The sequence below is a fragment of the Populus alba genome, chromosome 18 (assembly GCF_005239225.2).
Source record: "Populus alba chromosome 18, ASM523922v2, whole genome shotgun sequence".
NCBI classification, from domain to species: domain Eukaryota; kingdom Viridiplantae; phylum Streptophyta; class Magnoliopsida; order Malpighiales; family Salicaceae; genus Populus; species Populus alba.
Window position 1 is genome coordinate 12,490,461 of NC_133301.1, and position 25,716 is coordinate 12,516,176.

The window sequence follows — 25,716 nt, forward strand, 5'->3', positions numbered from 1 at the left end:
GCACCATGCAACTCATCAAGCAAATCATCAAGTCTGGGTATAGGAAATCGATACTTAACTGTTATTTTGTTGATAGCGCGGCTGTCCATGCACATCCTCATGGTACCATCTTTCTTCGGTACAAGCAAAGTAGGTACGGAACATGGATTAAGTGATTCTCGCACATAGCCCTTCTCTAAGAGCTCACCGACCTGCCTTTGAATCTCTTTCGCTTCCTCTGGATTACATCTGTATGCTGATCTATTAGGAAGTGAAGCTCCCGGTACCAAATCAATTTGATGCTTAATACCACGAATAGGTGGTAATCCTTTAGGCAATTCATCTGGAAACACATCTTTAAATTCTTCAAGTAATTCCTTAATCTGTCTTGGTAAGTCCAATCCTTCTACTTGTAGTAGTTTCTTTGCCCAGACCATGAAAACAATCCCTGTTGTGGCTAATGCTTGTTTGATGTCTCCTTTTTTGGCTAACAACAGCCCCTTTCGTGATGTCACCTCCTTTTGTTGGCTTCGTAACTGATCCTCTCTAACTTGTTGAGAACTCAGTGGTAACAAGTTCACCTTCTTTCCATTCAGCATAAAAGATTAAGTGTTCTTTCGTCCATTGTAGGTCACATCATTATCAAACTGCCATGGACGACCCAACAACAAATGGCTAGCTGATATTGGTGCAACGTCACATAAAACCTCGTCGTGATAGGTTTTAATGGAAAAAGGTACACGAACTTGTTTTGTCACCCGAATCTCCCCATTCTCATTCAGCCATCGCAAACTATAGGGTCTGAGATGTGGAAGGGTATTTAAACCCAATTTCTCCACCAAGGTAGTTGACGCAACATTAGTGCAACTTCCATTATCAATGATCATCCCGCACACCTTATCTCGAATCTGACATCGAGTATGAAAGATGTTCTCGCGTTGCTCATCACTAACGTCAATTTGTGCATTCAGAACCCGTTGAACAACCAACAAATCTCCCTTCACTGGTTCGAAATCCTCTTCTTGTTCAGCCACTTGTACCTCATCTTCGTCTTCAGTTTCAACCTCATCTCCACTGATCAGCTCTTCATGATCCCCATGCAAAATCATCACCCTTTTATTTGGACATTCCGAAGCAATATGCCCATGTCCCAAGCACTTGAAGCACTTGATGTCTCGAGACCTCCTAGGGTGTTGAGGTTCTGTCACTTTCTCCTTTCCCTTCAAAGAATCAGAACTGGTATTCCCCTTGCTAAACTCCACCTTCTCATCTCGTTTAGGTGTGCTCCATGTTCGTGTAGGCGTAGAAACAACCTTTGTCGCACTTGACGTAGTTACACTAGTTCGGACACCTCCTCGTCTCTGCTGCCTCTCTACTCGGGTTGCAAGCTTTATAACTTCCTCAAGGAAGATGTACGGTTGTAACTCAACAACATTAGCTATATCCTTCTTCAACCCTCCAAGAAATCTAGCTATTGTTTGCTCTTGAGGTTCCATCAATTCACATCGAATCAGCAGCAATTCAAACTCTTTCACATACTCTTCCACAGTCAAAGATCCCTATCGCAAAGTCTGAAGTCTGATGTATAGCTCTTGTTTATAGTAATCAGGAACAAATCTCTTCTTCATCACTCTTTTCATAGTTTCCCATGTTGCAATCTCCTCCTCTCCATCCCTTCTCCTCTGAATCTTTACGTTTTCCCACCATAAAAGAGCATAATCTGTAAACTCAAGTGCTGCCACCTTGCACTTCCTTTCTTCAGAATATTCATACCATTCAAACACCTTTTCAACCTTCTGAATCCACTCCAAGTATTCCTCAGGTGAACTACTTCCTCTAAACGGTGGAATTTTAAGTTTGAGACCATTAGGAGGATTATAATTCTGCCTTCTTGGTCTGACCCTATCATCAGCCTCGTCATCCCCATCTGGATCTTCGTCAGCTTCTATAATATCATTTCGTGGCACCCTAAGTGCTTACCTCGGTTGGGGTTGCAAATTAATTCTTTGCATCCTTTGCATAAGGGTATTCAACTGTTCACGAATTCCAGTCATCTCATCCCGAATCTCAGCATGAGATCGTTGTAAGCCCATGACTTGTGCCTGTTCCAAACTTAACCCTCTTGGCAAATCTTCTTTATCTCCAGCCATAGTTAAGTCTGTCAACCTCTGTTCCAGCAAACCTTTCTTCTTGTTGTTGTTGTTTTTGGCTCCTGTCTTAGATCGCAACTAATGCTCTGATACCAAATGATGTGCCGTGAATGATTTGAAAATCGGCAACAATGATTCTAACGAAAATGGATGAAGGATGGGTATGGTTGTGTTGTCTTTCTTTTGGTATTTAGGCTGGATTGTAGTGATTTAAGGTAAATAAGATGGAGGATAGACTAGAGTGATACTTTGATAAGTCGATCTGGACGCCACAAAGATCAATCTAGGATTTCGACGCCACACTCTTTGTGATTGAAGAGTGATAAGTCAGGTAGGGTTCTTCACAAAAACGAATTTGGAAGAACAACTCTTAATTCTCTGAATTAAGTTTTTTTTTCAATCTTGGCCAAAAGTGTTTATTTCATATTCTGATACATATTTATCTTTGGAACATCCCTCCAAAGTTAGGTGAATTCAACATGACAGAAGTCAAGCCTAAAAACTAGACTTTTAGTAAAGCAAGTAGACAAATTTAACTAACAGACGTTTTTTTTTTACATTTCTAAAACATATGCAGACGAAATTTAAAACAGCCATAACTTTTGACACAAAAGTCTAATGCAATCATGGTTGGACAATATAGAAAGATCAAGTTCTGAACTTGAATTTTACCTACATAAATCTTCTTTTCACATGCATTGGATGACTTCAAATTCGGGTTCAAATCCATCTACTGTTCTGACCGTAAACAACATTAGTTCCTTCACTTGCATTATCAATCCAAATACAAGTAGCCCAGCATGAAAAGAACCATTAAGGGCTTTTCCCATCTCCAAGTTCCAACTGTAGGCAAATAAGCACCCTTGAACCAATTTCAAACTGATTGCTAATTTTTAACTCCGACGCAGCTTCAATCATTGCAATTTGATTCGTCAAGGTCCGTTGTAGTTGTTTCGCTCTCGCTCTTGTCATTGGACCATCTGAATCCTCTTGCATATTAGATTCAGCTTTACGAGATGGATTATAATTCTCATGATGCACATCAATTGGTTTAATTTTAAAATTTACCAACCTTACTTCTTTTCTAACTCGAGTTTCGAATTAAACTGTATGGGAGTTGATCTAAAATAAATCATTTTAATTTAATGAATCCAAAAATAACATGAATGACTGGTAAAAACATAACATAATTTTTATAAAAACACTTCAAGATGATAATTTTATTTTTTTATATTGAGACAATGCTAAATTAAATTAACCTCAATTATCTTATGACTTGGGTCATAAACTTTAATAAATTTAATAACTTTGTTATTTTTATAAATTATTTTTATTTAATTTTATAATAACAATAAATACCTGCAAAATCAAGCACTATTGAAGAAGAGTGAAATAAAAAAAATAGAAAAATTAAAGGGTCAAAAACTAAAAAATAAACATATCAAGTTTGATGGGTCAACCCTTTAAACTTGTGAATCGGGTGACCTGCAAACCTGGTAATGGACTCCATTGAGTTTGATAATTTTTTATTCTTCTAAACTCTTGTTTATTTAACTATATGATAATAAAAAATAGATAATTGTAAAATCGAATATTAAACCATTATTGAAACTTTTTTAAGATTACGATAACCTCATAGAAAGAAAAATAAAACAAATTATAAAACTTAATTCTCAATCAACCCAATATCAAAAAATAAAATAAAAAATGAATTTAAAGAAAAAGAAAAGAAAACTTAAACCCGCCAAACCCGTCAACAAGCCCATGAACTTTCTAAAATTTATTAACATGCTTTTTTTAAAAACTTTTTTTTTTTTAACTATACTATATATAAAAAAAAGATGATTACATAATTAAGTTCAATTAGAAAAAACAAAAAACAAAAAGGTACCTGCTAAACCCATGAACTGCGATAACTAAGGTTACCTCACCAAACTTACAAATCGGGTAATTGACTCCATTAATAATCTAGTTTTTTTTTAATTATTTTTTATTTAATTAAATTTTTTTAAAAATGGATCATACATTGATATTGTTAAAATATTTTCAAGATACCAACTCAATGCTGAGATATTGTTTTAATATTTTGATAACCATATAAAAAAATAATTTGAAATAAATTATCCATTCAAAATTCTCATAATGTATGATATAAGAACTAATTAAAAAAAAACAAAAACAAGACGTCAAAATAAAAATAATAATAATAATAATCACAAGATCTTGCTAGTACATGACCACACACATGCCAACGTTTATTTCTGACTCCAATAGAAATATTACTCATACTTTGTGATTCATAGACAACTATATTGCAATTATTAAGGTAGATTTTTTTTTGAAGGATGAAATTGTACTTGAAAAAGTTAAAAGACTGAAATAACAATTCACATGAACAATAAAACTTTAATCAATTTAAGATTATCTCTTATGTCACGTGGATTTAGAAGTTGAATCATTCAACTATAAGATAGATAAATCTTTAGACACCTCCAGAATATAGCTAGTTTCTATATATTTTGTTTTTCTACGAATTACATTCTTTAATTTGCCCAGAATACGGGAATGGGAAATAAGGGTATCCAATTCAAAAGATAAAAGCACTATCACTAGCATATACCCCACGATTAATATAATTAATATTTACGAATCTAAAAAGAATGAAAAAATAAAAAGGGGAAAGGAAATTCAAATGAAATGCATATTAAAAAAAAAAAAAAAACATTTAAAACTTTCTCGACATTGCCTTTAATCCACCGACAGGTTCTCATTAAAATGCCCCATAATTGCGTATAATTAATTAACAGTTCTCTCTTTCTTTTTGTCGTCCACTAATTTCATCTTTAAAATGGCCAAAGCTAATTTACCACCACTAAGCTCGCGCCAGTAATCTAGGCAAGCTAAAAACTCCTAATTCTTCCAGCTATACCTTTGAAAATCAATTGTTGAAATGAAGAGAAGTATGCTTGCATGGATTTTCTTCATGATTTGTTTTACGCTTCTTTCATATTACGCATGTGAAAGTTCTCTTACTCCTCGATTCAACACGCCATTGCAAAGGGAAAATCAAAATAAGAGTAAGTGCTATCAATTTGAAAAATCCTTTCCTTTACGTCTGAATTTTGTATATAAAATTAATTATACCCCACAAATATTGCATGTTATCATATTAATTATGCTTGCAGATGAAATGCATCTAGAAGCAGGTAGTTTACAAAGACGTGCAAGAGGAGTTTATGGTGGTGGAGATCTCCTTCGTCCCCGTACCGGCCACCGGAATGGAGCAGGCTCGTTGCTGTTGAGACCCTCTTCATTCCTCTCCACCTTATCCAGACACGTTGCAGTTGGATTGATCATCTTTGTTTTCTTTCTTTTTTGAAAGCTAATCACCACGGAATGTGAGAACATGAAGTAGGGACTAGCAAACAACGATCTGTAAGGAATTAGGCCTGCTTAGCGTCGTCAATCGTACGTTATTAGTGCAAACAAACGATACAATTCAAGAATTAGGATTGATTAGTGTCAATCGTACGTTATTAGGGCAACAAACTCATCTGCAAAATGTAGGATTTGTTGTGCGAGTAATGCATGTAAGGTTTATGTCCTTAATGGTTGACACTGAAAAGATAGCATCTGCAAAAGTTCTGGAGTCATTGTATCCTGTAGCTGGGAGATTGGCAAGGGATGCGAACAGTAGAATTGAGATAAATTGTGATGGAGAAGGGGTTTTATTCATCGAGGCTGAAACAGGTTCTGCTATGGGTGACTTTGTTGGTTTCAAGCCCAGCGACGAACTTCGACAGCTTATTCCAACCGTTGACTACAGTGACATCTCTTCTTACCCGCTCAGGTATATATGAATATTTGGATCTATTAGAAAGTAATTAATATTTGGAATACTAAAAAGAGTTTCCTGTTGAGTTTTCTTTTATATACATACGCTCACACACATACTAGATACATGTCTGTCGCTCCGTCCGTTGCAGTATTTTTTTCTCTCATTGAGTTGGTTGCTAAAACCAAGATGCTTGGCTGTAGCGTGTCTGCTGGCTAGATTCAAAGCTCTTGGATGTAATATATTTATCAAATTCAAGATGTTTGAACTCAATATATTGTCAAACTCAAGTTGTTTGAATCAGCTGGATTAAAAAATAAAAAAAAACGTGTACAATGCATTGCTCATAATATCCAAATTCCAACAATTATAATTGCCAGAAAATCTGGATAGTTGGTTTTTATTTTCTAGCAACTTATTTTTAACTCAAAATACCTAAAAATTATTTTAATGATGTTTTTAACGCTAAAACTGACTAAAAATTCAAAATCAACTTGGAAATCAATTTTTTTTAGATCTCATATCTTACTTTTTTTAAGTACTTTCATGGTTAAAAAATACTGAAGTGAAACTTTTCTCAATCATATAAAATAATTTGAAACAAAAATCTAATGTTTTGGTGGTCGGAATCAAAAAAATGATATTTTTATATCTCTAGGTTGGATTCTAGTCATCCTCTATCTCTCCTTTCACTCACTAAAAACTAAAAATTGATGAAAATTAAGTTTTATATCAAAATAAAATTATTAAAAATGCAAAGAACTTGTTACCTTCGAGACCCAAGCTATGGCGCTTGGGCTTGGTATGTTTCCAAATCAATGGTGCTTGGCCTCACATGTTTACTAAATCCATGATGCTTTTCAAGGACTACTAAATTAAAATTTTGTTAAAATCTCATTATTAGAATCCATAATGAAACATAAAAGGGTAAACAATAAAATGATATGCAAAAAAACAGCCACGCGGTGTGTGTATATATAAGTGATATAGATATTAGCAAGCTTAATTTCTTTTACAGGCAGTAATAACTGACGATATTTTCAGCCAGTAAATATAGCATAATTATCAGATGATCCAGCGACCATTTGGGCAGCTTAAATTGGGAATTGCCCCATCTCAAATTCCAAAATTCTTTCTTAATTGGAAATCAAAAGCTGCTAGCTTATCAATAAGAATGTAGCTTACTCAAAATCTAATGTTTTGGTGGTCGAAATCATACTCTAGCAGATGGGACCGAGTGTCTTCATTTCATGAACACATGGTCTGATATAGCCCGAGGCCTCACTGTTAAAACTTAAAACCCCACCATTCATCGATCGAACCATTCTTCGTGGCAGAGTCTCGCCCAGCCCTACCTTCCATCACATCGAATACGATCCATTCCCTACCATCAACACCCCCTTCCATAACCCCATTCCCGGGTCAGCAGGTTCTAAAGACATTTCTGTAGCCAACCTTAAGATCCCAAGTGATTTACTTGACACTTTGAGAGCTATGGCGAAGAATGATGCAAGCAAGACCGAGTACAGAACTTACGTGATCCTCACAGCACATATATGGCGTTGTGCTTGCAAAGCGCGAGGCTTGTCCAATGATCAAGCAACCCAATTAACGTATCCACCAACCCGAAAGCATCCCAATTATTGGCTCGAAATAGCAATGATTAACTGTCAATTTTGTGCAGGAAAAATAGTTCGTCCGATTAGTCACTTTGGGGTGGTGTCATCACCTCTACAGCCTCGATCAACCCGAACGATTTATACTTGCGTTTAGTCAGGTATCAGGGGATCATTTTTGTGTAACTTTCATCTAAATTGGAGAAAAAACGAGGCATCAAATACCTTGAGAAGGAGGCCCTTCGAACAGCAACTTTTCTGCCAATTATGCTTTAGTCCTTCAATTTGTGATTTATCTCTAATTACATCCCTGATTGGCTTCAAACTTTCAATTTTGTTTAATTTCACCCTTAAAGAACTTCAATTCGAGCACCAGATTTCAGCATCTTTTTTTCTTTTGGTCCTTGGTTTCAGATTTATTCAATTAAGTTTCTAATTGGTCATCAAACTTCAATAATTATGTATTTAAGCCCCTGATTTGACCAAATCAACTATCAAAAATTCCAATTTAACACCAGAACTTTAATTTCTTCCGATTAAAGTCCAAATTGACTTAAAAATCAATTTTTCTTGTAATCAAACTCTTCATAAATTCAATTAAACCTCCAATAAAATTTAATTGAGTCTATAAATATTTGTTTTTGGATCTTTCTTCTTCAAATTGATTTTTTTTTGTTAACATGACTCTTTATTTGTAAAAAAAATATACTGTTAAATTTTAATTTTTGAAATTTTTGAGCCTCCTCGGCCAATTTCTAACCATTTTCTAAGCGTTTTGACATCCTCTTCTCAATGTTATTATGTTTTGGATTTTTTTTTGTTTTTAGTTTGAATATTTTTTTGATTTTTGGGAAGAGAAAACGTGAATTTAGGGAATAATCCAAAAATAGGTTATGACAACAATATATAGTGAAAATATTTCACGGGTTACAGTAGCAGACAACGGCAAAGACATATTAAAGGCTTGGGTGTGTTATAGCCCAAGTCAAGATTTTATATATATTTTTACTAGTTTTATGTAAAAAAAAACAATTTTTAATTCTAAATTGAGCTATCAATCTAAAAATTTACGTGGAGCTTTCTAATATGATGCTTTAGCTTGGGTTAAAATTTCAGAATTTTTGAAGAAATTTAGAAATTTGATGAAAAATCACAATTTGACTAGTTTTACGTTATTGGGTGTAATTTTTAATCCTACTATCAGATTGAGCTGAAATTTTACGAGTGATCTTAAAATATATTGAGTAAAATCTTGTTAGAATTTTAGGATGGACAGAGTTTGGTAGTGCTAACAAAAAAAAAAAGAACTGTCAAATAAAAGCAAAACGACTCATTAAAGGTAAAATGGTTATTTGCCATTAAAAAATAAAACAAATAAGCTCTTCCTTCCTTTTTTATGTTTCCGACTAGGCAGAAGCAGAATATGAAAATTTAAAAAAGAAAAAAAAGGCAAGAGAGAAAGAGAGAAAAGTGAGGGAAAAACATAAAAAAAATTTCAAAAAAAGAAAAGAAAAGTTAGAGAATAACCTTGTAAACTTACAAAGTCCAAGTTATAAAACACTAATCTAAGGAAGAATCAAGTGAAGGAAGGAGGAATTGAAAGAGAAAAAAAATTTAATTACTTTGTTTTCCAGTTGAAATGAGATTGTTATGTTATCTCGGTTGAGAGGTTGTTACAATATCAATTCAAATTCGATTATAAATGAATTATATTCCACAAAACATCGAAGGATGTACTTCAATAATTAATTTATTTTTACTTTCACATTAATTTTATATACTTTCAAATTCAATTTTTTAATATTTTAGGTAGTGTATTGAAATTAAAACTTTACTATTAACTTCAAAGTACATGAGTTTTATATATATATATATATATATAATAGCTTAGGGCAGGAAAAATTCCTGACTATAGCATAGCAATATTCTAGCCAAATGTTTTAATGTTATGTTATAATAATAAGAAGTTACTTGATTTGTATTTCATCACATGTAATATTATTTTTAGAAAAATAAATATATTCTAAAAAACATCTTTTAATTGTATTATAATAAGTTTCTAATTGTATTCTAATAAGGAAAAAAGTTATTGTTGAATAATTCTATTTTTTTACTTTAAAGATAAATAAATAATTTTACAGTTTATGTTTGTTTTGAAAAATAAATATATCCTCAAATAATTTTACGAACCATTTGAAAAACAAAAAATGCCCCAGTATTAGACTTATATTTTTTGAACTGAAGGGTAAAAATATAATTTTATGATTGCAATCTACATTACACGTGGAAACGACTACTGAAACGGCAGTACAAAATAAATAATGGCATCATGAAATTTGACCAGTACATCACGTTCACAGCTAGTGCCATTTTTTGCCAGAACAGCATCGCTAGTGCCTGGGTCCTCATCTCTCTCTCTCTCTCTCTCTCTCTCAACTTGAATACCGAGCCAAAGTTACAAGATGCAGATTACCATAAAGGAATCATCCATGGTGCTGCCGACCCAGGATGCACCAAACCACCGGCAAGAGGTCACTAACCTAGACCTGTTTCATGCAAAATATCATGTCCCTTTGCTGTTCATATACAAGCCAGATGGATCTTCCAATTTCTTTGAAGTTAAAGTGCTCAAGGAGGCACTGAGCAAAGTTCTTGAGTCATTTTATCCTGTAGCTGGGAGATTGGCAAGGGATGCGAACGGTAGAATTGAGATAAATTGTGATGGCGAAGGGGTTTTATTCATTGAGGCTGAAACAGGTTCTGCTATGGGTGACTTTGTTGGTTTCAAGCCCAGCGACGAACTTCGACAGCTTATTCCTACCGTTGACTACAGTGACATCTCTTCTTACCCGCTCCTTGTTTTACAGGTACGAGTACTTGGATCTATCAGATAGTAATTAATATTTGGAATACTAAAAAGAGTTTCATGTTGAGTTTTCTTTTATACACACACACACACATACTAGATACATGTTTGTCACTCCGTTGCAGTATTTTTTTCTGTCATTGAGTTGGTTGCTAAAACCAGGAAACTACAGTGTTTTCCCCACGTGTTTTAGAGTTATTGATAATGTATATCTATATGTGTGTGTAGAGAGAGAGAGAGAGATTGGAGTGCTTAATTTCTTTTCCATGCATAATTATCAGATGATCCAGCGAAAATTTGGGCAGCTTAAATTGGGAATTGCCTATCTCAAATCCCAAAATTCTTTTTTAATTGGAACTCAAAAGCTGCTAGCTTATCAATAAAAATGTAGCTCACTTTGATGATTTTCATCCCTGATAGTTAACCAGATTCGCATGCGGTGGAGTGTGCCTTGGAGTTGGATGGCATCATACTCTGGCAGATGGGACCGAGTGTCTTCATTTCATGAACACATGGTCTGATATAGCCCGAGGCCTCCCTGTTAAAACCCCACCATTCATCGATCGAACCATTCTTCGTGGCAGAGTCCCGCCCAACCCTACCTTCCATCACATCGAATATGATCCATTCCCTACCATCAACACCCCCTTCCAAAACCCCATTCCCGGGTCAGCAGGCTCTAAAGACATTTCTGTAGCCAACCTTAAGATCCCAAGTGATTTACTTGACACTTTGAGAGCTATGGCGAAGAATGATGCAAGCAAGACCGAGTACAGCACTTACGTGATCCTTACAGCACATATATGGCGTTGTGCTTGCAAAGCGCGAGGCTTGTCCAATGATCAAGCAACCAAGTTATGCATGCCCACGAATGGCAGGAATAGATTTCGTCCACCAATTCCACCTGGCTATTTTGGAAATGTAATCTTCCTAGCTACACCCATTGCTCTCTCTGGTGACCTCTTATCGGAGCCATTGGCGCACACAGCGGAGAGAATTCACAAAGCAATAAAACGAATGGACGATGAGTATTTGAGATCGGCTGTTGACTACTTGGAAAAAGTAGATGACTTGACTACTGTCATGAGAAGCCCCGAAACTTATCGGAGCCCAAACCTCAATATTGTTAGCTGGATGTATTTGCCCTTTTACGACGCCGATTTTGGATGGGGCAAGCCAGTGTATATGCGGCCTGCATTTGCATTTGAAGGAAAAGGATACATACTACCAAGTCCAGCAAACGATGGAACCTTGTCACTGACCATATGCTTAGAGACGGATCACTTGCAATCCTTCCACAAGTTCTTTTATGAGTACAGTAAACGGAGCTGCCTGTAATGTTCGTGAGGAAGTTCAATTTGTTGATGGTTCAAAGATTCGAGAATTTTCATGAATTGTTTTCTTGGGAGGTTATGCTCCACTGGGGGAACCTTTCCTGTGCCAATAAATTCATAAATTCTTAAGTTCCAAGTTCAGCTTTTCTAAATTTGTATCAGTACCGATGAAATTTATGGCTGACGATATGGTGTTCTAGACTTTTTAGGGCGCGATGCTCCGTTATTCTATTTAATTTTGTAACGATTGTAATATTGAGGGCAGTGTTATTATAAATTATGGAATGATAGTATCATGTTCCAATATTAGAGCTTGGCAGTGTGGTAGCTGTTGCTTTTCCAATAGTTTTTTGTGCTGAAATACATGTCAATGATGTTTTTTTATTTTTTAAAAATTATTTCTGACATCAGCACATCAAAACGATCCAAAAAGTACAAACCGAACTCAATTTTAGCAAAAAAAAAAAATTGAATTTAAGCAAAACACCGTTTGGAATGCAATGCCAAACGGTGCATTAGAGTGTTTGGTTTTTTTATTTGCTTCTATATGACAAGATTGTGTTTGGATTGAGTTTATATGTGAATTGAGATTGCATGGGAATAAATGTTTAAAATAAACATTATTTGTTATATTTAGGAGGGGAAAAAGCAAGAGTAATTATTTTTAATTCGAATCGGTTTTTATCTATAAAAAAATTAAATAAAATTTTTGTAAAATATAAAAAAATAAAACCAAAACCGGTTCGAACTGACCAGTTTTTGATTTGATTTGATTTCAGTTTAGTTTTAACAAAACCAGTTTGATTGAGATTTTTCAGTTTCAGATTTATAAAACCGAAAGAAATATTTTTTTAAATATTCTAACTGGTTTAATTATTATTTTTTAATTTAATTTTTTTAGTTATTTTTATTTTTTATTTTCTCAATTTAATTAATTTATAGTTTTTTTTACAATAAATTTCTCGACTAGAAGGACGAAATCTGCTATCGACCTTTTACCTTCCAAATAATCGAGCTTTCCTTTCTTTAGTAATCAAGTTAGCTTGTGTTTCTTTCATTCTTCATCCTCCATTAAGAGATGCCATCAAGTTAGGCTTAAAGAATATATTAGTCGTTAGATCATTACAAAAAAAGAAAAAAGAAAAAAAAGTTCGATATAATCTTTTCCTATTTGAAAAGGAAGATAACCAATCATTTTTCAAATCTTGTTTCGTCGAAAAACATTTTTCTATCTTAAAAAAAAAAACTTATTTTTCATTGTTTGAATAGGTTAAGAAAAATATTTTTTTCATAAAAAAAAATATTTTTTATATATATTTTTTAATAATGGTAATAAAATAAGAGAAATTATATTATTTCCTCTTTATACCTCATGTTTTGAAAATATAGAAATTTACTTCAAAATTGTCTTAGAAATAAATTTATTTTTATATCTTTCTTATTTTCAATCAAATGTTTAATAATATGATAAAAATATGAGGCAACAAAAAAAAACTAAAAAACAACAATGAAGTTGAAAAAAACTAAAAACAAAAAAAGATTTCAATCTCTGTTAACTTTTTAGATTGTATGGATAAAATAAAATAAAATACTATACAAGATTGCATAAATTAAAAATCTTATAAAAAATTATTTTTTTCTAAAAAAAAATTCAATCTATATAAAAACTTCTAGCTAGAATATTTTCAAAATATTTCTATGAATGTTAATTAAATATAATTATCAATAATAGGAATTGCAATGGATACAATACTAGGAAATTGTAATGGATATTTACAAATTGAGTTTTACTATATTTATATCATATTCATTGCTCAACAAATAAAAAAAATTATTCATATCTTATTCATCTGGTTTTGGATATCCTTATAAGTATTCATTATTTGAGTAATATTAATGTAGTCGGGTCTAAGATAGCAAATAATTTTGAGCCGTCGTGTGTGAGCTTATCACAACTAGATGAGGATTTGTCAAAACAATTATATAAATAGCCTAGCAAATACATTTATGAATCAGTAGAACAGGTCAAGCCCAAGAGAAGATCTAATTGTACTTTACTAGAATAACAACCCAAAACGACTATAACTTTTGATCCAACCATTTAATCATGTTCAAATTTTTAAAGTTTTTAGAAATTATTTTTTTTTTTATAATAGTCGCTACATTGCTACACATATTTTTAGATCTTTAGATATCAAAAATCTCGTTGAAGCCCCCAGTTTTGGTAGTTTTGTGTTTTTCCTTATTATTTTTGGATTTTTTACTTATTTTGAATTTTATACTTTTTTCTTTGTAATTTTAATTTTTTTTTTTTGTTTTTGTTTTCTACCTTTTTGATCTATTTAAGGTTTACGGCTTTTTGTAACTTTTGTTTTTAAACCTTCTTCCATTTAAAATATTGTATTCTTTAACTGAATGAAGCAGGATTTACCAAGGAAATCAATGACAGTTTTATTATCATAACAAGGTGAAACAGAAAAATCCTCGCATAGAAGCATTATATACAACATATGAATTCTTGTAATTATATATTTTTTTTCAGTGATGAAAAATCTGCGGATTAATTTTTTATTTATGCTCGAGAACTTAAATGAGCCCAAATTTCATCATATTTAACCTTCCGTCTTTACTTGTCTAAATCCACCAAAACATCTGACCTTGTATTCTATTTCTGACCTGTGTCGTATTCCTTCTCTTGCTTAATGTATGTTACCTGATTGTTGTTATCTAGAGGCTTACAAATTAAAGCACAAATCCGAAAGCGGCACAGGATTTAATAAATAAATCACAATTCCTAATTTTATTTCTTTCTGCATTTCATGGATGGTGGCGAGCTCTAAGAACTTAAAACTTCCCAAACTATAGCAGATCTTTTGGTGAGGTTAATGACATGATAACCAGTACAGAGCTTGTTCCCTGAAATTGTTTTATCTTCCTTTCTTAAAATCTTACAGAGTATAATAACAAAAGAATAATCTAAAATGTAGCTACCATCACCATTCACCAATGGCCGACCCATGGAAAAGACAAACACGAAGACAGTATAGGCAGTGCCAAGTGCCAATAACATTCCAAGACATGCAGCACGAACGAACCACAACCATGGAAGTCAAGACTTGTAAAAGCATTACACATGGTTTCAAACACATAAAACACACTAGCAGCGATTAGCTACATAAAACCACTAAGAAAATTTCATAAACCATCACAATAGAAGGATGTCATCCCATGTATTCCTAAAATCAGATTACACAAATCAATTAGGGTTTTCAGGAATAACGATTCACTCCAATTCCCAGGTTCCAGACTTTAGAAAACAGAGTAAGACAGAACAAACACATAACAGAGACATGGGCACAAATAACATTTTACAGCACAGCATAGAGCCATGTATCTATGCAACACCAATTGCACTGAACATCCTCCGAATACGGAAAACAACACAACATGCATCAAATTAGCTACATGCTTTCTCATGTAGCAAATGATTAATTCAATTCACCTGGTCAAATGCGGAAAATATCCGTCTGAAACCGCTCATCATACAACCTCCAATGTCCATATCTTTCAGTATGGAAAACCGACCTCGGAATGTAAAAATTCGGTTTCTTAATCTCCTTCAAATTCTTCAACCCCAAAGTCGCCTTAACAATATCCCGACTCGTCAAATTGGCACACCCAGACAAATTCAAATATTCAAGATTCAAACAGCCTTCACAAATCGACACCAATCCTTTTGCAGACATTTTCGAAAATCTCAACTCAAGGTGCACTAAATTGGGCATGTATTTCCCAATTGCACCAGCCTCCAAATCTCCATCCTGAGGGCAAGTATTTAAATAATCATCGGGCACAATCCCTACGTGTTCGGAGGCATCTAACCAATTCATTTGGTTCCGCTTTAAAACCCTAAGATTCGGGCAGTTTCTACCCATCATAACCAAAGATTCGTGTGATATTTCAAAGCAATAACTTATATCAAGCTCTTTAAGCTTTGCGCACTTGTAAGCAATTTGAGCCATTGATGCATCAGTCACATTTCGGCAGCTTTTTATTGAAAGCACTTGAAGATTTGAGCACCTAGAATAAAAAATAAAATTCATAAAGACTAAGTTATTGTATTTTGAGAAGAATTTTCTTTTGTTTTTTTTACCTTTCGGCGGCGAAAGTGACTGAGAGATCGGAGCAGTGCTGGGTGCGGATCTCGGTCAGGGATCCGTCACTAAAAGTGATGACGGAAAGGAGCATTGAATCGATTTTTCTCTCGAAATCAGGGGTCCACCACCGAGGTGATTCAATGACCGAGTCGAATTGAGTGTCCAGATCGAAACGTTTGTTGAGAGATGGATCCTTGCAGGCGATAAGCCAACCTTTGCAAACGAGCATGGGACCGCGCCATCGGTGCTCAAAGGTGAGTCGAGAGAGGATGTTGGTTAAGCACTCGTAAGTTAACTCGGCCCAGTCGGCGACGTGTCCTGACACGGCATCCGTCTCTACCACGTCGGTATCTTCGTTACGTTTCATTTTTTTTATGGAGTCCTGCTTTGATTTGATTCCAATTGCAGGGTCTTATAAAGAGAACAAGTGGATAAAAATGTCATTTTGATGTTTGGAAAGATATAGATATTTTTGTTAGCCACGTGGAAAATAGACGGTTGCCATTGATTCCCTGGAATCGGATGTCACATGCTGGTAGAGCTAGGAGAGGCGTACTGGACATGTCTACCCTCTTAAAAGACACTCATCAATGCAAGAGATCAGCCGTCGCTGCCACATGGAAAATACTTGATAGACGGCTAGATTTATAAATAATATAAATTGTTATAATAATAGCCATGTTTGAATGGAGGCTTGTTTAGCCATTTCTTGCTTTAAAAAAATAGGACATCACAGTAAAAATAATCGTCTCTTCTATTTAAATTTTAAATTAAAGTCATTGAGACTTATTTATATATTATAAATAAATAAATAAAATGTTATTTTTTTCCATGAAAAATTATACAGTTATGGCCACTATTTTTTTTTCTTTTTAATTTCATCCCCTCATATCAAATCATGTTTAAATAATTTAAATTTTATAATTTATTTTTATTTAAGTGCTCTAGAATATTGGTAGTGGCTAGAAACATCCCAACCAGTTATTATAAAAATCAATAATACAAAATTGAGTTTTAAATTTATAGTTTTTTAAGAAATTAAAACAATAAGGACAAGTTAACACTAAAAATCTCAATTTTTTTTAGTTTTTATTGTTCATAGAACATATAAAACTACAGTTTAATCCTTAAAATTTTTACTTCTTTATGTTTGGTTCTTGTTATTTTAGAATTTTATATTTTAGTCCTAAACTTTATTTTTTTATGATTCTGTCTTTGAATGTTGAGAGAGAAGAGAGAAAATTATCAGAAAAAGATAACTAATAAAAACAGTGATAGATCGGCAACAAAAACAATAATCATGGTGTCAATAGATTTGTCTTGGAAATAGAGGTTTCAATAAAGGTGGTGTTACTCTTTGAACTTGTTGTAAAAAGCAGATTGGGATCTATATTTATTTTTAATTTGGTTGGATTTTTAAAGTGAAAAGAGGGTTTGTTTTAGAATTTGAAATGGTTTTATTGATATTCTAGGAAATTTTTGGTGTTCTCAGTTGAAAATTAACTTTTTAGAGTCCTGTATCTTGATTTTCTTGCCACCATAGATGCCTAGAATTTCTACTAAAAAATGATGTGTCATTTATATATATGGATGTTTCATTTGCTATATTAAAAAAATTTAGGAAAGACAATGAATCGTACAGTTGTTGAAAAGAAAAAAAAAGGTCAGGCCTAGTGGACTTTTTATCTAAAGCCAATTGTACTATCAAAAAAAAAATTAGGATAGCCTGTCATTTGCTATATTAAAAAATATATTTTTTTCTATGTAATTTTATTTATTGTATTTTAAATGAATCTATTTTTATTATGGTATAACTAAATTGAAAAAATAATTCAAAAACAAAATATCTCATAATAATGTTCTAGTGTTTTAATGCAATCAAGCTTGTAGAAACTGAAAATTATAAAATTTGACATAATTAGATAAGATTTAACACAAACAGGCTAAATGAATAAATGAATAGTATAACAAATGCTTTTATGAATTATTGATATATGTTTAAATCCAAGAGAAAGCATTATCACACCAAGACTAGGTTATCATCTTAAAACTATAATAATAGAGATCCGGTTGTTGAATCGAACTTAAATTTTTTTAGGTGATTTTTCATGTTGTTTTAATGTGAAAAATCACTTTATCATTTCTTGAATTGTTGGATCTACTAGAAGTCACTGTTTGGGTCAATTATGTTATTTTTCTTAGTTTTTTTTTAAGTTTATATTTTTGTTTTATTTTCTTTATGTTTTTAGATTTTTAGTTGTTTTTTAATAAATGTAAGATTTTCTGATCTATTTAAAGATCTTGTAAAGCTTTTGAGGAAACAATCATCATATATTTATTTTCAAATAATAAAATTATAAATTTTATATTTACAATCTATTTAAAATTTTAGTGTTTTATGTGTTATCATTGTCCAATTAGATTCCACCTGCATCATACTTCACTAAAAAATCTATTTTGTGTACTAGTTAAAGTATGTATTATGTATAGTTGAAGTAAAGTTGAACTACTATTGTAATAATATGCGTTTGTGCTTACCTTACAAGAAACCCTCTTTCATTGTTGAAATAGAACGATTGAAGTTTCATCCAATTTTTTACTGTATCTGGTACTGTAATGATGAAAATTTTGTAATTTTTTGAGTTTTTTTTCTTATAGTTTGTGCTTACCTTAAAAAAAAAACAATTTTGTTGATATACTATTGTTGTGACCGACATCAACATATCTAAGGGAGACTCTTGTATGTTGCCCAAACAAAAGGGCAGAGGTTGCTGGTGTGTTGTCGCTGGCATGAGAAGATCTGAAGTGTTGGAGCCTTGGAGGCGTTAGCTGAAGAACTCTTGTGGTAGCGCTATTGGAGAAACCTGATCTACTGTCTAATGGTTGCACAAGGGCAACGTCCTCTACGATTAGTGGCTGACCTTCGATGGCTCTGATGGCAGTAGACCAGTCTGTGGTGGTTGCAGCTGGTGGCTGGTGGATGTTTGGCTTAGAAATTAGTACGTATAGAGTTTAGGGGTGCTAGGTCTGTGTTAGAAGATGAACATTTTTATTGTAAACAGAAAGATTAAAGGAATTTTATTTTTTTTCAAAATCAATTGTCGATGATGATTCTACACAGTTTCAAGGTTTTGAAAACTAAGTTGAATGAAAACCATGTTGAATTTTGAGGATTTTCACAAACATTAAAAAATCAATTAACTATAAGAACAATTAAAAACATGTGTTTCAAAACCAAAGTTGATGTGGGACAACAAAATAAAAGATTTAAAGCCGAACCTAACTTTGTCCATATTACCAAGAAAATGTTCCGAAGGTATCTCAAATCATACGATTATTTCATCACAAATGTGGGAAAAACAATCTTCCTCGCAAGCAAATACCATAAGCAAAACCTACTCGTTTGTTACTGTTATTCAGCAACATAACACACGGTTATGGGAAAACATAAATAATGAGAGAAGAGGTACAAGGCTGCCACAGCAAGCCAGAAATCAGTATCAACTACTACTAGGAAACCTGGGAGGGAAGAATTGGCAATTACCTCTCCTGCATTGACCAGTTACAAAAACAGGATAACAGCAAGCTGAAGTTTATTTCATTGACAGAAATCGAAACCACTTTCTTAGGCAAGCATTCAAGGTGATCTTGTAGATCATTCAATAAATTTTGTTCTATGCCAAGATGATATGCTCTGAACGCCTACTACATGATTATGCAGATCATTCGATAGGCACATTCACTTAAACTATGGTTGCAGCACTGCAGTTCTTTTAAGAAGGCTCAACAGTATAATTTTCCCACGGCTCCCAATTGAGGCAACACATTATTTGCAACGATTTATGTGTGTAAATCTGAACAAAAATCCATAAACATGGGAGAAGTAATGTGCGGGTAGAATTTCGAACAAACTAGTTCGAAGCCTGACTCAATAAATCCAATTGCAAATAAGAAAATAGCAAACCACAAGAGCCAGCCACAACCTAGTCCATTATTTTGCAAGAGAGGTAATAGAAATTAAGATGCAATTGGGTAAGATTTAGAACGTCGTCTCATCCATTTGTAGCTGAAAAGAGGTGAAAATACCAGCAAAAGTATAATTATCAACCCACAATTAAGCAGTAATTCCGTTGATTTTGACGTTGTTTAAACACAAGACACAAATCTCATAGATGAAATGGAGTAAAATAAAACCAAAGGGACTGGTATGGTGATTCACTGATACGCCGGGGCATAAAGCGGACGCCTGTATTCATCAAAATACTCATCCCGGTCGATAAACACAATTGCATAGAGAGCATAAATTATTCCAGGAACGTAGCCTAAAATAGTGAGTAACAAGCAGATCCAAAATTCCACCTGAAAAAAAAAATATTGATAAGAACCCATTAAAGTTATCCATCAAGTATATCCAAGTTTTCAGATCTCTAAAAAAAAGAAGAAAAAGGGAGAGGCGTACACTGCAGCAACCATGCCTGAAGCAAACACCGAGAGGAGGGAGCAAGATGGCGATGAGGATCTCGCAGCAGATCTCACAACGACTTGGCATTTTCTCTCGGAAAAATTTGCAAAGGCTGATGATTCTAATCTAACAGGTTTGTTTGTAGTTTGACTGATGGGTTCCTAATGAAGAAGAAAACAAAGATGGGGAGCCTCATAAAGTTGTGGTGGGTTATCTGGGAATTCAAGGATAACTGTATTACCGTCAGAAAAAAAATATTTTTTCTTTTTCGTGAACACAAACTTTTTAAGCGTAATGTCGGTTTTGCCGTTGACCATTAGAATGCTGAGCTCTGCTTTGGAGGTCGTTTTTGGTTTTTTGCTTTAATTTCAACAGTTGAGGACAACAATCCTATTTTTTCTCTCTTTGTTGGGCGACGTGGCTGCGTGGCAACCATAATACCATATTTCTCTTTTGACTTCTTCCAGGAGTTACATTCTTTCACTCCACACGTGAGAGAGCGACGTAGGAGAAGAGGAAGCCGCAGAGGGAGCTCCTTGCCATCGCGTCGGTCATGGTGAAGATTGTTACTGAAGGTGGCGCTTTGAGGATAGGGTGGAGGCTGTGAAAAAAAAGGGGAAAGAAAAAGGTGGATCCTTTGAAACCGTCTTTCTTTTATGGTCTTTTTCGATTCCCTGTTAGATATGGTGCATGCTTCTTTTTTTGTTGCCATCCTTTTTAATTTTAATTGTTTGCTTCTGAGAATTAGGGTTAGGTTCTTGGTTTTCCTGGGTTGTTCGTCCTCTTTGACAGCTCCTATACTTTGCAGAGCTTTGGCTTCGTCTCACTTCCAATCTCTTATCTCCTCCTCTACATAGTGTTGGTGTTACTCGATTTCATATTTCCTTTTTTTCAGATTTTCATGGAGGGCTAGATCATGGCCGACCTCTCCCCTGTTCGATGCCAGCTCCCAATTCTTTCATTTTTTATGAAATCGTGTTTCTTTGCATGTTTAATTAGGCTCTAGATTGGCATAATTTGAATCATAACTATTCGTTCCAACAACTTAAGCACATTATTGATGGTTTTTCATGAATAATAAGGGGTCATTTTTATTTATTTATATAAATCATTCTTTTGAGTGTAAATCTGAAGGGTTTTGAATGTTTTTTGTGATCAGTATTTGTGAAAGATATGGCTCCTCCGAAGGTTTACTTATTTGATGAGATTGTCAAGCACAAGAAAACCGAGGATTGCTGGCCGAATATCTCTGGAGAGGTCAGATCTCTTTCTAGAAGTTTCCATTTTTTGTAGTTTTGAGATTAAAAGGGGGCAATACTGTTTGGTAGCTGAGAAAATTTAGTGTGAGATACAAGATGAGAACTTTGACTTGTTGTGGTTAGTTTTATTTACCCTTTTGGATTTTTTGTGTATTGAAAATTAAACATGTATCAGTGCTATCAATTTTATTGCATGATTAAGCTGTTAGAAGTTTATTTTTAATGCCTAAGACTGGAGAAGGTTGTTAAAATTAAAGGACTGCCTTATCTAATGCCTTCTCTCGGTAAACACTGAACCAGCAATATCAATACTGCATAAAGTAGCCAGAAAATATGCCTAGGTTTTTGGCGGTTCACTTATTATTCTCATGTCCACTGTCTGCACTAAACCAGACTAGCTCCATTACAGAATCGAATCCCGGCGGCATGCTCTCTTAAGTAATTTTTAGAAGTTTTTCCGAGGTAAAACTGAACAGCACGGCGCATTTAAAAATTAGCCTTTTTGCTAGCGTCGCAGTGCTGTCCATTGGTCCTCATTCATTTTTCTTGCATCTAATCTTATAACAATGCATGTACAAATAAGCTCCTGTAACTCCTTTTCATCTTACATTTCCAGTTATTATAAACAACATTGACTCTTTTTGCTGCTACAACTCATCTATGAATTGCTTGGCTGTTTAAAAAACAGGTTGCTTTTTTTCCCTCCTCCATTTGCACCACCAATAGCTCTTCACAAGATTTGACATTGTCAATGCAACCTCTTACTTTTCCAGGAAACTTGCTCTCCATCGAGTAAGTGCGCAGGCAAGGGAAAACAAAAACAACTTGCAGAGGATTGACAGAACTTATACAAGCTGAAACATTTTGCTCCTTCAACTCTGATCATTTTGCCCCCCACTTTCTTTCTTTTTCTTTTGCTTTTCACTGCCAATGAGAATTCTGCCAGTACCTATTCAAAGAGTTCTGTTTAGGCCAAGCATGGCTTCTCCAACGTATTTTGTTTTTGTTGCATTTTTTGCTTTTAATTTGTATGATACAGCCAATGTCTCACAGATTGCCTTGACGCTTCCTTGAAATCCTGTTTTGCTGTTGCGCTTTCACATTAATTAATTAATTAATTACTAACAATACACTAAACATGTGGAGGAAAGTATTGTAGCATATTTTCCCTCTAATTTGGGCTCAGGCCGGAAAAAAAACTGTTTTTATTTTTTCAATTTAATCTTTAAATATTAAATTTGTATCTTATCAGGTTATTTTATTTTCATAACATAACCATAGTTATTAAAAACCTAGTAGGTTGACTCGAGATTTGTAAGATTTAGGGTCCTAATCAGGTCTGAAAAAGAAAAAAACAGAGGTTGTAGTTAGCTCAGGGAGGTTTTGTTAGGTCAACTTGAAACTTGCATAATTTATTCTGAAATAAACAAAAAAAAAAAAATTCAAATACCTGTGATTAAGAGTGAAGAGGTGGGATAATTTTTTTTGAGTGATTGTTTCCCAAAACAAATAAAATAATTTGCAAAAAGCAAGACTAGATAAACTAATTTTTTTGCCTAGCAAGCCAAAAAACTTAATGTATGACCAGATTATAACTTTTTTTTCAAAGCATAGTGGTTTTATTTTAAGAATCAAAAATAAATTATTATTGAAGATAAAAGGTGGATTATCAAAGATTTTTCTATTGTTTAACTCAACCTTGTGAATGCATGTATATTATTTTTTCTTTATTAGTTACTAGTTTATATCAAAATTTACTATATAAATACTAGAAAAAAAAATTATTTTTTCAATATAAAATTAGAAGTCCATTAGTATATATATTTTATGTTCACAAGAAGAAAGTTGTATTTTTTTAATGTGGGATAAAAAAAACTTGGTTTAAATACTTCAACTTAAAGAATAAAATAATATCTTTTCAATATTAGATAAAAAAATATTTTTAAATAATCTCTTAAACTTTATTATTTACAATATATATAGTGTACATCCATTTGAATTGATTCTTAACTTTTCCATGTAAAATATTTAAACCTTAAATATTTTTTTAAAATTTTCTCGGGTCGACCTATATGACCTAACCCTTGTCCAGGTCAACCCTCGGGAAGGGTTTAATAACTATGCTCATGACACGGGTCGCAGGCGTGATGAATTAACCAGGTTGGCTAGGTTCTTTTTTTTAATTAATTTAGTTTTTCAATTTCATCCTTTAATATTTAATTAATTAAAAATTAGATTTCATGATTTGTTTCATTTGCTTTCTATTTAGTTATTTTGATCTCATGACCTGGAATAATGCTTAACAACTTAATCCAAGTTGACTTAGGTTGTTTTTTAATTGAATTTTTTTTTTCAATTTTATCATTCAATATTGGTCGGTTAAAAATTAAGCTTTATAATATGTTTTGATTTGTTTGTTATAGGAATATCTTGGCATAATAATCATGGTCACAGGTTTTGGTATTTTAACCCCTATTAAATCAAGTCATTTTTTTTTTATTTTTTTTTAAAAGGTTATCTCGGTCTCATGCCCTTCAACATTAGATTTGTTTTTTTATTAAGTAATCCATGTCTCATGACTTAAATTGTGGATTTGGCAAGGTAATTCAATTGACTTAATTTTATTTTATTTACAAATTTTATCATTTAACATTAGATCTCACATGATTAATTGGAAATTGAGTTTCATAATTTATTTTTATTTGCTTTTTATAGGGTTATCTTAGTCTCATAAACCAGGTCATAGGCCTAACAAGTTGCCTTTGGTTGTTTTTTATGTTCTTTTTTTAATTGATTTGTTTTTAGTCCCATCTTTCAACATTAGACTGATAGAGAATTGAACTTCGTAATTTATTTTGATTTTTTTTTCATAAAGTTATCTCGGTTTTATAACCCGAATTATTAGTCTGACAGGATGACCCAAATCAATCCAATATATTGTTATCTTAATATTAAAAAATATCATGTTGAAAAAAAAGTTAAGCAATCTATATTTTTACTAGTTATCCAAATTATTTTTGAACTTATAAAGTCAATTAAATCACACCAAGTTAACTATACATGATTTTATTTTTTTTTCTATTAAAAAATAATTTTTTTACATTTTTTTTTAAAATCCAACTCCCAACGTCATGCGCGGGTAATGATCTAATGCCATTTTATTTTACGTTCACTAATTATACCTTTTATGTTATCGTCTTCTACAAGAAAAAGAAGAAAAAAACATCAAACACTGCAGAATAGTTGAAAGGGCTCACGCGATAAGTTAGCCACTACATAAAAACTTTGACATGTTCAATGGCCATTGTTCTTCCACCGAAAGCGACAATGATAAGCGTATTGCTTGCTCTCTCCATCTCCATTCTCCACCCATTAGCACTATGCATGACTTGTGGCGTTGGTCTTTAGTCTAACGCCCAAAGAACTTCCCCAATCAAACAACAGAGCAGGCCCCATCAATTCCATCTCTGAAGGCATTTCCCTTCCTGGCCAACAGGTTTGATAACGTAGGAGAAAGGTAACGTCTACTCTAGCAGATTACAGACCTACCATATCTTGTCATGTTACAAACTATTGGCTGCTGCAAACACCATGGTTACAGGTCCACGTTTCTTCATTTAAATATGGATACCGCTGCCGGCCAAGAAAGACTAAAACGATGAAATTGTACAAGCCTGTTCCACAACCAAATACAAGAGGCAAAGAAACAAAAATTGGGAACCTCAAGTCAAGCAACGAAAACTAAAAGCAACTTTATGCAAGATTCCAAACAGACTGCTAGTTTTAGTAGTTTTCCTTGAGAGCAACTGAGAGAAATGCTTACAAAGTCTAATTAAGGGACGTTGAATGAGCACAAGTTTTGATTTCTGTGCAATGGACATCAATTTCTTCATTTCATCTATAATTATAATATATGGGACTATTTTTTTTCTTTACAAAGAGAACCAGGAAAACGAGAATTAACCATTACAAGTTGAGGCAAGGGATACTTTTCAGACTAGCCAAAATATAGGTACCTACAACTTCAATAATAAGAATGGACTCAAACCCTCAACGCT

The 25,716-nt window shown here is 33.3% G+C and overlaps 3 protein-coding genes and 2 long non-coding RNA genes across 6 annotated transcripts; 3 read left to right on the top strand and 2 right to left on the bottom strand.

Annotated features, from left to right (window-relative positions):
* Nucleotides 1–4,965: 4,965 nt before the first annotated feature.
* Nucleotides 4,966–6,267, top strand: LOC118034381 (uncharacterized). The gene is made up of 2 exons (XR_004685012.2): nucleotides 4,966–5,206; nucleotides 5,315–6,267. It is a non-coding gene; the product is annotated as an uncharacterized lncRNA (long non-coding RNA).
* A 3,665-nt stretch (nucleotides 6,268–9,932) lies between these two features.
* On the top strand, nucleotides 9,933–12,086 carry LOC118034380 (shikimate O-hydroxycinnamoyltransferase). The gene is made up of 2 exons (XM_035039653.2): nucleotides 9,933–10,447; nucleotides 10,867–12,086. The coding sequence occupies exons 1-2, from the start codon at nucleotides 10,043–10,045 to the stop codon at nucleotides 11,782–11,784; spliced, it is 1,323 nt and encodes a 440-aa protein (XP_034895544.1). The 5' UTR covers nucleotides 9,933–10,042; the 3' UTR covers nucleotides 11,785–12,086.
* Nucleotides 12,087–14,973: 2,887 nt separating this feature from the next.
* LOC118034379 (F-box protein SKIP1) lies at nucleotides 14,974–16,339 on the bottom strand. The gene is made up of 2 exons (XM_035039652.2): nucleotides 15,934–16,339; nucleotides 14,974–15,860 (listed from the first exon to the last, which is right to left on the bottom strand). Exons 1-2 carry the CDS (start codon nucleotides 16,302–16,304, stop codon nucleotides 15,287–15,289), a joined length of 945 nt encoding a protein of 314 aa, XP_034895543.1. The 5' UTR covers nucleotides 16,305–16,339; the 3' UTR covers nucleotides 14,974–15,286.
* Nucleotides 16,340–19,970: 3,631 nt separating this feature from the next.
* Nucleotides 19,971–20,624, bottom strand: LOC118034378 (UPF0057 membrane protein At4g30660). The gene is made up of 2 exons (XM_035039651.2): nucleotides 20,397–20,624; nucleotides 19,971–20,296 (listed from the first exon to the last, which is right to left on the bottom strand). Exons 1-2 carry the CDS (start codon nucleotides 20,484–20,486, stop codon nucleotides 20,153–20,155), a joined length of 234 nt encoding a protein of 77 aa, XP_034895542.1. The 5' UTR covers nucleotides 20,487–20,624; the 3' UTR covers nucleotides 19,971–20,152.
* A 213-nt stretch (nucleotides 20,625–20,837) lies between these two features.
* LOC118034377 (uncharacterized) lies at nucleotides 20,838–22,734 on the top strand. 2 transcript variants are annotated; one of them, XR_012168586.1, is made up of 3 exons: nucleotides 20,838–21,027; nucleotides 21,559–21,656; nucleotides 22,347–22,734. It is a non-coding gene; the product is annotated as an uncharacterized lncRNA (long non-coding RNA). The 2 variants fall into 2 exon arrangements; XR_004685011.2 differs by having other exon boundaries at nucleotides 20,839–21,027; nucleotides 22,432–22,734.
* Nucleotides 22,735–25,716: the final 2,982 nt, after the last annotated feature.

Excerpts from the sequence above, each read along its gene's own strand:
- LOC118034378 (XM_035039651.2), bottom strand. The coding sequence starts at position 20,486 with ATGCCAAGTCGTTGTGAGATCTGCTGCGAGATCCTCATCGCCATCTTG. Across the intron at positions 20,297-20,396 it reads TCAGGCATGGTTGCTGCAGT|GTGGAATTTTGGATCTGCTT; the intron begins GTACGCCTCTCC and ends TTTTTTTTTCAG.
- LOC118034380 (XM_035039653.2), top strand. The coding sequence starts at position 10,043 with ATGCAGATTACCATAAAGGAATCATCCATGGTGCTGCCGACCCAGGAT. Across the intron at positions 10,448-10,866 it reads ACCCGCTCCTTGTTTTACAG|TTAACCAGATTCGCATGCGG; the intron begins GTACGAGTACTT and ends CATCCCTGATAG.
- LOC118034379 (XM_035039652.2), bottom strand. The coding sequence starts at position 16,304 with ATGAAACGTAACGAAGATACCGACGTGGTAGAGACGGATGCCGTGTCA. Across the intron at positions 15,861-15,933 it reads GTCACTTTCGCCGCCGAAAG|GTGCTCAAATCTTCAAGTGC; the intron begins GTAAAAAAAACA and ends TTTTTATTCTAG.